General features: G+C 42.9%; 1 protein-coding gene across 8 annotated transcripts in view; it reads left to right on the forward strand.

Annotated features, from left to right (window-relative positions):
* ARVCF (ARVCF delta catenin family member) overlaps positions 1–12,905 on the forward strand; it is a 259,867-nt gene that overhangs the window by 200,057 nt on the left and 46,905 nt on the right. For all 8 annotated transcript variants that reach the window (XM_069030537.1, XM_069030538.1, XM_069030539.1 and 5 more), the window contains 2 exons: positions 7,867–7,984; positions 9,231–9,402. In XM_069030537.1, the coding sequence (XP_068886638.1) occupies positions 7,867–7,984; positions 9,231–9,402 (290 nt within the window). The remainder of the gene's footprint in view (positions 1–7,866; positions 7,985–9,230; positions 9,403–12,905) is intronic.

Below are 12,905 nucleotides of genomic sequence, written 5' to 3' on the forward strand. Positions count from 1 at the left end.
GAGTGAGTCCTCATGTCTTTATGTATTTGTAACATGTGTGTACCCAGACATGCACTGCACACACCGTTTGCAGCAGGAGTGTGGGTGTCTGTGGGGCACATGGGGTAAAGAAGGTTTGTCAAGCAACATGTGCTCTTGTTTGGGCAGTAAAGGTCTCTCTCTTTGCACCCTGAAAACACCTGTATTGAGTGGATCAGTGATGTTGGTGTGCCTGTTTTTTCTTCCCATCTCTGCGTGCTGAATTTGAGGAAGAAAAAAGAAGTAGGGTTGTCAAAACCAGGTTCTTATGCCCTCCTTTCTCTTAATGATTAATGTGTGGCTTTCCTCTGAAGAAAAGTGCCTGGGAATTAGAGCTTTCAAAATGTATTACTTTCAAGCTCTATCCATCTTTACATCCTGCAGGCATGATAATAGTATGTGGTGACAGTCACATAATATTTGTCCTGTGTGCACTCATATACTGGAGGCAGCCTTCATCTCCAGCTGACTGAGGTAAGAAGGCACTTAAGTGCAAATCTGTGACCTGGAAGTGCTGCCTAGTGCAGAGCAGGGCGCAGGAGGTGAGGTTCAGGTGACGCTGCTGCAGTCCTTCCCTTGGTGTCAAGAGAACTTTGCTCACTGAAGCATGGCAGAACAGAGAAACTAAAGGCTGGCACCTGAAAACTCACATTTCCCTGTTTTTTTATCAGCAGCAAATTTGCATTAGTACAGAGCCCTCTTTAGCAGCTACAACTCCAAACTCCAAAAAAGGTTCTTTGACAAAGTCGTTTGTTTGATGTTTCCTCTAACTCAGTGTGTTCCCCTATCCTGGTTCAAGTAGTCCTTTCCTATGCTTTTGCAGGGCAGTTATTTAGCTGAGATCCTCTGGAGAGGACTTCTTCCAATCGTTAATGCTTCCCTGTCCCACCCAGGAGGAGCTGAGGGCAGATGCTGCCATCTCTGTCCCCACACTCACCCGTGGTGCTTGGAGGCTGCTGTGCTCATGTTGTGTTGAGAGTAGGTGCAGCCTTTGGCTGATTGATGCTCCAGGTACTGGAGCTTATGATATTGTCAGTCTTTTGGTGTGCAACAGGTACTTTTGAAGTGGACTTCCAGAGGAGGAGTAGTTTTAGAAAGAGATAAAAACGGAACTGAGATTTGCCTGTGAATCTTCACTTTGGAGGCAGCAAGTAGCATGAAAAGGGAGAAGCTTATCTGCCCAACTCAGACTGGAAAAAATCAACTCAAATTAAAAACCCACACAAAAGAGAGGAGTGAGCAAAGGCAGTTTCTTAATTAGCTTACTGATACTGTGCAGGATCACAGCATATGGCTGTCCTGGGGCTTATATGATGAGCAGAGCGTTTAATTCGTGCTAGTAAGGAGCTGTTAGGGTTCCTCCTGACAGTTCCTGATGTTTAGCTTGTAATATAAATAAATTATGCATAGATTTTAGCAGCAGAGACATAACCTAGTTACATGCAACCTTAATGCTTTACAATCATATCTTGAGGTATAAATTTAAAGTTGGGCACTTGCTTACTGCCTTCTGTCGTTACTTAGGAATGAGTCTAGGTCCCTCCTCCCTTGGCTTTCAGGAAAGGGAATCTTCAAAAATGTCTGTTGCTGTGGTGGGATGAAGAGAAGGACTGCAGCAAAGCTCACTGCAGTCACTCTAATGGACATAGTCTGCTTTGGAAGGCTTGTGAGCCATGATCCTTTGTTAGATTAGTACCACCTCCTTTCTGTATTTTTGAGATTCTTTTCACATGGCAGCAAGCATGTGAAAAGCAGGGCCCCTTGGCCTTTTCTCCAGGCAGAGGCTGGAATAATTTGGAAGCTAAGTAGCTGCTGGGCATCATGGAATTCTCATGTAGTGCATTTCTACATCATTTTGCATTACAGGAGAGCAACTAAGGCCCTCCAAGTAGGTCATGCAGGAGATAACCAGTCAGCATTTTACTGAAAAGGCATTACAAGGTGTTTTGGGTATAGAATGCCACAGATAACAAGGTACAGATGTCAAGTCCATCCCTTGTTAAACTGTGCTCTTGAGCCCCAGCCTATTTCAGAGAGCTCTTCTAGGCAGTGCAGACATGGATATGAGGTGTGACAGGGTGCCCTGTAGATCCCTTGCTCTGTACCACTGTTGCTAGAGCACAGACTAAGCTCGTGAAGCGCTTTCTCAGGGGTGACTTTTGCTATGTCCTTTAGAGCATTTGGTCAACTAAACAAAACCAATCTCTTTATTTAAATAGGTGTGGAAGGGTTTACATGCAAAGAAACTGGGGCTGCTCTGCTACTTCTCTCTCAGGTGTAACTGGTCATTGAATGCCAGGGTGGAGCAGCAAGGTCCAGTGGGACCTCCTGCCCAGGTCTGAACAGCTGCTCCCTGCCTAAATCAGCATCAGTAGCGCTCCTCTGGCTTTCTGTGCATTTCATGTGGACTTTGGATTCTTTCTGCTTTCTTTACCATATTCTCTGCTTGATTTCTGACTGAGCTCTCTGCTGCCAAACTCCATTGTGCTGTACAGGGCCCTCTGACCAGAGCTGCCTGGATCAGGCTATCTTTGTGTCACAGGGAGCTTCTTTATTTTTCTCTCGTTTTCAGAACAGTGAACTTTAATACCAATTAAACTTTCTGGTACTTCATGTGAACTGAAGTATGGAATCCATTCTATTTCTGCATGAAATGATGGAATGATTTTTAAACGTTGTATATTCCTCCTTTGAGACATAGCGGACCTAGAAATACACTTGGAATTAGAGTACATTTACTACGACTATTATTGATCCATCTCCTTTGGCTGGCATCCAAGTAAAAATTTCTTTATTGTGAAGCAGAGTGGGGGTGTGGAAGGGTGTTTGTATAGCAAGGGTTCTGCCTGCCAGAGTAGGTGGACAGAACAACTAATATATTTTAAGCTAGGAGTTGTGAGAAGCTGGTAAGTCTTTTATCAGCTGAAGTATGCAAAAGTGTGTCTGGGCAGCAAAGCCTCAGTGAGGGTGCTGGTCAAAGTCTAGCAAGGGGTTGGAAAGAGCTCGTCACTGTCTCGGCTTCAGCTCTCAGTCGCGATTCTTCCAGGGAAAGATGGAAGTGTTACGAGGAGGATGCCTGAAAAATTTCCAGTTCAACTTCCTATTTATAGACAAAGCAAAGTCTCCAAGCTGTTGTCTTCATTCCCAGCTAGGTCTCTAAACAAAGGGCTTTTTACACCAGCTGCACTGAGGCAGGAGGGTAAGTGTTCAGTAACACTCTGGCCTCAGCTTCATCTGCAGCGCTGTGGGATAGCAACTGATGGTGCTCTCCAGCCAAGTGACAGACACAGCAACAGTCCTGGAAATACCAGTTTTAATTTTCAGAGAAGACCGTGTCTCTGCCTTTGTTTTCAAGTTTCTCTTCATCATTAAAAAAAACTATCCAAAAATTCTCCACATTTCTACTCTGTCGGATTGTTAGGGAGAGCACAGAGGGGGCACTGCCACATGATTGCATTGAAAGAGTGCAAATTAAGTACCCTGTACTTAATTACTTTTAAGTCTTTTCTCTTGAAGATAATTTTGGTGTGTGGCACAGACAGTAGCCAGCTCACCCCTCCTAGGGGTGACGAATGCCAGCTCTGTTCTGCAGATGTAAATGTAGCATTTAGAATTACGTATTATTAAGACAAGTCTTTGGTGATAATGATAACCTTAGCTAAGGCGGGAACAGATTTCTCAGCACATTCACCCCCATTTTCTGAAGTCTCTAATACCAACAGACTGCATTCTTAGCCTGATGTGTTTCTATGCTCATAGGTATTTACTTTTATTTAACATTCACTTAGTGCTTCTTTGTTTTGGTTTGGTTTTTTTTCCCAGGGAAAGCATGTATTGCGATATCCTTACAAATTCTCTTTCACTAGTCCTGGCCACAGTCTGGACTCCCAAGAATTTGAGGAAGAATCCAGGTTGCTTTTTTTAAATCCAAAGGCTGGAAATTTAAAATCTCTGGAATGAGATTTGTGCTTTACTGTTTTACATAAAATCATTCATCCAGTTGGTTTCTTTCCTTTATACTTTGAGCCACATGGGCATTAATTCCATGTTTTGCTTCTGGAATTGTTCTTCAGACTGTGTTGTGTATATTTACAGAAAGCACACTGAAGGTTTCTATTACCCTTTGTAGTGGCATAAGAAAGACACTTCTGGTTTTTAAACACATTTTTCAGTGAATAGACTCTTGGAAAAGTATTGAAAAGTAGGACAGTCAGGGAAAGCAGCAGAGGCCTTTCTGGAGGTGAAGAGACAAGGCAAGGGAAGCAGACTGTACAGAACACTGGGAATGAGTGGCAGGTCTCATTTGCCACTAGTTTGTGTAGAAGTTGTTTGGGTAGTTCCCCCTCACCATTCCCACCCTTCTGAATGAGCAGTCAACTTTATTTTCATTTGTAACAGGATATTTGCCCATCATCAGTGCCTCAAAAGCCCTGTGGAGTCGTTCAAACTTCAGTAAGTAGCTTTAACTTACATCTGCAGAGGTTCTTGATATTAATTTGCCCCCAGCAAACAAGTCAGTGAGATCATTTGTTTAATTCCAAAGTCTTGAGGCCATTCCAGTTCTTGCCTGTCTCCTGAGTAACAGAGTTAGCAGCACCTCAGCTGGGGCATCAGCTGCTTTGCTATTTGGTGTCTTGTGTGAAACACTTCATCTGCTGAAGAATCTCTTCTGGTGTAAAACAATACTTGTCTAATGAAAAGTTCAATGAAAAGCAAAGCTCCCCATCCAGGTCTGGATGCCATATGTTACATATCTCCACTGCGTGAGTTTCTGGCCTGAGCGAGGCTGTGCATTCCTTTTGTGGAGTGTTGCCCCTGTGTAAGGGGAATGCAAATCCTCTGTTAACTGCTCATCTGTTTGTTGATTTCCATCACTCTTGGAAGAAGGGTATTCAGAAGCCTTGCTTTGGAAGCTTCCTTTGGAAGATGGCTTGGTTACATCTTTCATTGCATCATGTGTAATAGATGTAGGATGCAGCAAGAATAATCCCAGTGCAGATGTGAAACAGGAAGATATTTTTCGTGACTCCTGTCAGTGGAGTGCACTATCAGGTTGACTGTTCTGTGGCAGTTTCTGTGCTTTTTAATGACCAGTGCCAGCAGCAGCTTCCTGTCCATCTCATCCCTTTTGTTTTCATGCTCCAGCCCCTCCTGAAGACCCAAGATGAGTTTGATCAACGACTACCGGGTGATGCTTTTCAAGGAGGTGGATAGTAGAGTCTTAACCCCGTGGCAGAAATGCAATCTGGCATTTTCCTGGGTTGCAGGGACTTGTGAAGGTAGCTCTGGATCATGGAAACCAACCCTGGCAGCACTTCTTGTGGGATTGCCTGATGAGAACTTAGTCAAAGCGTACCGTCATCGTTTTCATAGGGCCCACCTTCGTTCAGAGCTTAGAGGTGTCTGGCATACTTGTGCATGGATCTGAAATGCAAATATTTCCATGGGGATTGGGAGATCTTTGCTGCCTTTTTCAGTGTTGGAGCAGCAGGAAGAGCAGACTCATGATCAGGTGCTGATCTCCCTGGGCTGCATTTGTCTGAGATCTGCCTGGACTGCTTGGACAAGAATGGGAGCTGAGCTCTCCCATAGGTCTGGGTTATAGTTTACAGGCAAGGAAATGGGGTTTGTGCTTCCATGGTAGATAAATCCCATGGGCTGCTGGTAGCTCATTACCCAAGGAGGGAGGACTAACAAAATCCCCAGAGTTGGGTATTTATAGAGCAGATGTTTCTGCATGAGATGCTCATAAGGATACATTTTGTGATGTGATAGTTAAAACATTAAAACTGCAAAGTTTGATGTCTGGGTAACTTAGTCATAGCATTAATTAGCTATTAACTTGATCCTGCAGAGTTTTCATGCTTATTTGTGTGTGATATATGTGGAAATTTTTTCTCAAGGCATTAATTCTCAGTGAATTTTTCTGTAGTTGGAGAGACAGTAAGTGATACCAGCAGGCCACACTCTTGCTGATACAAGTTTATAATACTTTTTTCAATCGTAACCTTATTAATATCTACCTTGATATTAACCCCAGTACAGATCAAGAAGAAAGCAGGATACACAATACTGTGATGCTGTTCATAACCAAAGCAGTCAAACAAATGTGCAAGTGTGGTAGCACAAATGAACCACAGAAAAATCTCTTCTGAATGGGCCATAGGGCAAGGAAGGTGTGAAGGTTGAGCTGTTTTGCCTTTAGTCTGCAAGTGTTGCTTATGAATTTTAACACTCTAAAACTTAATGAGGGAATAAAAAAATGTGATACACAGCTCCAGATAAGACCATTTATAGTGCATTTCTGTCACCTTGAAGCTTAATAAGTAGAGTTCCACATTAATAGATGTGCTTGAAGGTGAAGCTGCTATCGTTTATTGTTATAACTCCTGAAAGGTATCTCAGAGAATTTGAATTCTAATTTCAGTTTCATAAAGACATAGCATTAAAATTCACATTTGTGGTTTTGACACAAAAGGATTAGTACAACTGGAGATGGGAAAACAGCATGTAGAATTCTCTTCATCTATCCTGTGGAATCATTTTAATATCCACTTTACCTGCCTCCTATCATTCATTGCTAGTGAGGCTGTGTGAGGATTTGAGGAAAGGGTGCGTTTATCTGTGCTTTTCATTTATGTTCTTAACTGAAAATTAGTGCTGTTACAGCAACCAGCTCACAATTAAGTGCCTTCAGATTTTGAGAGGTCTCTGAGAAAATGTGGTTTTCCTAGCTATCCAATTAACACAGCAGCCTGCCTAGATGACCAGGACACGGGAGAGGACCACGATTGATGTGTTAATTACTTGGAGATTGGCAGTCCCTCTAGTTAAAAGCAAAAACTGGCTGCATGATCCTGATAGCAGAGAGTAATGATGGTGTCCTCAGTTTTTGAGAGGTAACCTTACACAGCTTTGTGGGATTCAGAGACCTGAAAGCTGAAAGGTTGTCTGTGTTATTGTCAAAATTACTGCATTTCAGCTCCAGGAAGACCTTCCATATAGGTTTGGTCAGTGAGCACTATTAACAATAATTCTGTCACTTCATTTTCCCTCTAAAGAAAAAGGGGGGGGGGGGGGGGGGGGGGAAGGCAGCATTTGGAAAATTGACTTGAATTTTATTTATTTATTTATTGAGTAATGGCAGGTTGGTGCTTAAGCAAGGCTGGAGTATCAGTTTGTGCTCGCTGGATGAATGAGGCCAAGTTCAAAGGTCCCCTCTGACAGTTTCTGCAGTTTCTGCAGTCATTGATAAATGTAACTTCTAACAACTCCAAGTAGCCTTTCACTCTGGCTTGCTTCTTCTACCTGTGCCATTCTCTTGTGCAGTGTTTAGAGAAATTTAAAGGATGATGTAAGCTATCATCCTTTCCTTACTAAAGGTGACTGATCTAGGCTTTGTGCTGAATCTGCTGTACACAGCTTTTTCAATTTCTGTGGCCATGATACTGCTGAGCAATCCTGTGACTATGCATGTTTTTCCTAAGGTGGTGAAAGTGTCTTTCAGTTTAGAACTGCTGGTTTTGAAATCACATTTTTGGTTTACATACTGTTTGTTCTGCAGACTTCAGCTTGGTTTAAGGTGAGTCCCTGGACTCACCAGCAAAGCCGAGAAATGTGTTTGTAGGCACCTCTGGGATTGTGTTCCCCTTTTTGTTCAGGCTCAGAGAGTTGCAGATGTGCATTGCCCATATTTTACTGAGATTTAGTGGGTTTGTCTGTCTACTTGGCCTCCTAATTGTTCATCCAAGGTGATGAGTTTTTAATAATTGTAGTATAAATCAATGCACCTTCAACTTTATAGTGAAGGTTACAGGGCTAAACTTTCTTTCAACTCTCTTCTGTCAGGAATGTAAGTTCAGATGGAGCAGAAGCACGCAGAAGACTAAGAGAGTGTGATGGCTTGGTGGATGCCCTCCTTCATGCTTTGCAGTCTGCGGTTGGCAAGAAGGACACGGACAATAAGGTGAACTTGAGCATTAAAACGTGGTGGATGTTTCCATTAATTTACGCTGCAGTGTTGCACTGAGATCCAACTTCTCTTTGCTGGTATCAGAAGAGGATTATGCTTACTGCAGACAGTAGAGTGTCTCTGGTATCTGTGGTACTGCTGATGGGGTATCAGCAGGATGCTCCTCTGTTTCTCTCTATGGCTGATGAGGGGAGCAAAGGCTGGTGGCTTGAGAGGTGGGGAGAGTAGTCCTTTATTGTCAGTGACATTATTGCTGTTGTTCTGCATTACTTAATTGGCATTTATAAGTGCAGTCTCCAAATCAGAATTGAGTCCTGTTTGCACAAAGCAGCAAAGGAGTCAGTTCCCATTTTAAAGACTTTATTCAGCACCATCTCTAAAGACTGAAGTACTTAGACATTAAGAAATGTTTTCAGACCTGCAGCACTTTCACTGTGGCTTTTTTTTTTTTTTTGGTGCAGATTCTATTAATCTGTTTTTATCATCATCTCATCCCATGGCACTTCAAAGTGTATTTATATGCATGAGGAATATCATAACTTTAACCTGTTTGAAAAAGAGCATACTATTTCTTTCTATCACCAGAAAGCTTGTAAAGCATCGTTATTTTATTCTTTGTGAGTCCCACCATGTGATGGCCTGTACAAGGGAGTTACAAAGCTCTGTTACTTAATCAGGTAATTTTGGAAGTGGATTTTGTAACCACCTGGTGGTTTCCATTGCAACCTACAGAGCATTGCTCTTGTCAGAACCTGATGTGCTGTGGATTAGCTATTACTACAGGACAACGTGTGTTCTCATTGAAATCCTCGCAAGGCCTAGGTTTTGACCCAGAGAAAATTTAATAAAATGAGCCCCTTGGAGATTGTAAACGTTGGAAGAATGAGAGAGAGACTTGGATTAAAATAAGATCCTTATATGATCATTTTTTGCTGTGTGTTTGATCTTTTGGTGAATTGTATTCTTTATGTAAGATCAAGTGGTATTTTTGATGAGAGAGTTTTCATTTTGAATGGATACTATTTTTGAAGTGCTTCACTTTCAGAAAAATAAAATTGGGTTTAGAAGAAGAATGAACTTTAATTTAAGGGTCTTGACTAAATCTTCCTTGAGAGCTACATGGTTTTCCTGGGACAAGTGGCCTTCTTTCTTCAATTTCCCCAAGCCCTCCTCTGTATGATACAATGGTTTGCAGGTAAGAGGGTGCAATACTTCTGTAACATAAATTTCTCTGTAACAGTCTGTGGAGAACTGTGTGTGCATCATGCGGAACCTTTCCTATCACGTCCACAAAGAGGTCCCCGGAGCTGATAAGTACCAAGAACTAGATGCTGGTCAGACTACAGGCACAGGAGGCTCTCAGAAGAAGAAGAAAGATGATGCTGGTTGTTTTGGTGGAAAAAAAGCTAAAGGTATGTGTTGCAAAAAGCTCAGAACTGGAAATGGATTTGGGGGTAAACGTTGCCGTGCAGTTCTGCTCTTGCAAGCACATTCATCGTGCTTGTTTAGGATGGTGCAGTTTGTGGAGTGTTTGCTGTGTTCTGGCATGTGTTGATCTCTCGTGTTGCATCACTGTTAGATATTTGGGATTCTTTTTCCCACTATTGCTGTGATTGTGCTTGGCTTTAAACAGGAGTGCTGCATGCTGACAGATGACACTCTGCTGTTGGAAAAAGGTGGATGTGCTCTGCCTCTCCTCTGCGTTGCTGTGTTCTTGCATCTGTCAAATCTCTGCTCAATCCCCTTGCCTGGCTGTGTAGCATGTGTGCCCTCCTCGGGAAGCCAGGCCAGCATGGATCCATCCATCCATCCATTCCCCTGCATGGCACTCTTGGCTGTACATCTTCCATGCCTCCAGAGTCTCATACGTGAAAACAAACTAAAAGCCTCCCCTCCCACTCAACCAAAATGTACAACCTCCCAATTCAGTCACTATTTCAGTAATTTAAATTGCAAACACGATTTTGTAGCTTTTAATTGTCAGTCACTTTTAGACCTGTTCTCTCCTCTGGGGCATGAGTGTTGCAAATGAGTTTCATTATAAGAGAGGATTAATAGTCTCAGTAACCCCCTGTCCATGTTTCCTTTACAAAGAGACACTCAAATTATATCTGTTTTCTTTGTTGTTTTAGAGAAATTACTATTCTAGACTGAATTCTGTTTTCTTTCCTTTCTTAGAGAAATGACTATTCTAGATGAATTCAGAGATAATTAATTCCATTTTCTGTCTAGGCTTCATTCTCCTCATTCATGTGTACACACATCCTGGCTTATTATTTATAGCCAGGTACAAGGAAGGGTTTTGGCCCCTAAAGAGGTGATATGGAGTTGTTTGAACTTGATGGACTGTGTGCTGCACATAACTCTTTGATCTGACATGTACAAGTTACTAAAATATTACATGTTTCCATATGTGTTAAGGAAGTCATCACAGTGTGAACTTGCTTTTGCAGACTATTCTGTCATCAACTAGATTGGAACTGTTTAAAAGAAAAATTGGTAGGAATCTTCTAATGACTGAGGGAAAAACTAAAAGAAATAATTCTGCCTGCCTGGCCAGCCTGTTCTCACAGGGTGTGACTGAACCTGCAGTGTGATACCCTTTGGAAACTTTGCACATGTGCTGACGAGCCTGTTCCCTGCCACTTGCAGTAGCTGCTGTTGCTTTGCTTGAGAGCAACACAGTCAATGGAAACACTTCCAGACATAGAAGCTCAGAGTGCCCTGTGGGAGGAGGGTGTTGTGCTCAGGGAGACCTGTCCTCATCCCCTCGATGGCAGTAGCCAGGGAGCACTCTCAGGTGTGTCCCACACCAGGTGTCTGCCTGGGCCCACCTAGAGATGCCTCTCCTGGGGCTGTGCACCCAGGGTACTTTCTGTTCGTCAGCTGAAGCACCACATCATGTCTTTTTGGACAAATTGGTCTCAAAATCATCTGACACTGAGGACGAGCCTGTGGACTGCAGCAGGCAGTGCAGGCACTCAGTGACAGCTTGGGTTTGGCTCTGTGTGTTCAGCAGGAAATTACAATATATTTTAATGGTTTTTCCCAGCTTTTTGCAGTACTCTTTTGGAAGTGTGCTGTTCCCTAGAGGAAATCACCTGGTGATAATGCTGGGCTCACAGCTTGTGGGATGTAGATCAGAAGAATAGAGAGTCTCAGACAACTGTTGTGCTTAAGAAATAAAAGTTAAAATCCATTCATTAATGTGCTTTTAAAATCATAAAGAGAAGCTCCCTTGTCTTCCTGTTAAATTTATGTGGATACTGGTCTGAACCTATCTTAATTTTCTCAGTCTAGAACCTCAGAATTGATCTGTTCTCTCCTCTCTTGTTCACTTAATCTCACACTGTTTCCATGTTTATTTTATTTTATTTCATGGTCATTGATCACAGCATTTCAAACACCTCTGCAAAGGGCTAGTCATCCTTCTGTCCTCTCAATTCTGTGAGCACCTTTTCATTTAATGAAAAGAGAAAGAAAAGAAAAAAAACGCTGTGCAAAGAAAGATTGGGGATTTTCAGCAGGAACAAAAGGGAGAAAGTGGAATACCTTGGTTTGGTTTTTTAATTGATAAAACTTCTGTAGTCTTGTAATACTCAGGTTTTGAACCTGTTCTGTGAAATTCTGCCTCTTTGTGACTGTTCCTTTGTATTTTCTTCATCCTGTAAATTTTTGTTTTTCTTTTGCTGCTTTTCTGGTAATTAGAGGAGTGGTTCAATCAAGGTGAGTCTGCAATACTTTCTTTTCATCATCACCATAATATGCTTTGTTCGGCTTTCTCATGCAAGGCTAAGAGCTGAGATCAAGGTCTTGTTTGTTCACCTTCCCCTCTGTTCCCCCAACACATCCTTCTGTTCATTTCAGCAGACATGGAAAAATCCTCTGAGGGAGCTTTGCAGTTTGGTCTTTCCACACCAAGAATGGAAAAAACAAGGATTTTTTCATTCCTGGTGTAAGTGAAGTAGGGGAAATGCTGTTTCCTGGGCCTGCTAAGCCCAGGAGAGCAGGAACACCCAAGTGTGAGAGTTGTCTCCCCAGCCCTGTCAGATGGAAGGCTCTGCTGGCTGGTCTGGGGGGTGGAAGTAGCTGTGAGCTGCAGCAGCTTGGATGTGTATTCTGAGGGGTCCTTGGCACTTCCTCTGCTTGGGCACGGGCCTGGCTGCTGCAGCTTTGTTACTGGCACGCAGAAGAGCTGGGTGAAGCTATCCCCAGTACCTGTCTCAGGGGATAGGCTTAAGTTTCTCATCCCAGCACAGTAAGTGGAAGTACACCGGGAATACACAAGTCCGAGGCTAAAGCTTCCCTCAGCTGGGAGGTTCATAGGCTGTGGGTGCCTGGGAGACTTCATTACTGAGGCTGATTTGGGGGTGAAGGCAGGGCCATTTTCAGGTCACGACACTTGCTTCAGATCATGGGTTCTGGAGGGTTGAGCCAAAGGAGAAATGTTGGGGAGGGGAAAAAACCAACCAAACAAGATTTAATTGCTCCATCCAGCAAATGGTGCTGGGTAGTGTTCTGCAGGATACTGATTCTGGACTATGAGTGGTGAGTGCTGGCAGGACAGAGCTCAGCCCTTGATTTCTGTCACTCCTTTGTGGCCAGTTCAGTGGCTGTATTAATGAGCACCAGGGAGGATAAGGCGGGATTGTTATGAAGAAGGACTTTCCCTTAAACTTTTATTTCAACCAGAAAGCAAGCTTTTGGGAATTAATCCTTCAGCAGAAATGATCTGGCTGCACCATGGTTTGATTATCCAGTAAAGAAAAACCACATTTGAGGAAGATCAACAACAACATTAGTGGTTAATAATGCTGGGTCAAACTTCAGAGTCTGTGCAGAGTTTCTGACAGGTGGAAAATGCTGAAGGTCATGTTTTGGTTGTTTCTTACATAATGAAAAGTAGCAAGGGGGG

The sequence above is a fragment of the Aphelocoma coerulescens genome, chromosome 15 (genome assembly GCF_041296385.1).
Source record: "Aphelocoma coerulescens isolate FSJ_1873_10779 chromosome 15, UR_Acoe_1.0, whole genome shotgun sequence".
Taxonomy (NCBI): domain Eukaryota; kingdom Metazoa; phylum Chordata; class Aves; order Passeriformes; family Corvidae; genus Aphelocoma; species Aphelocoma coerulescens.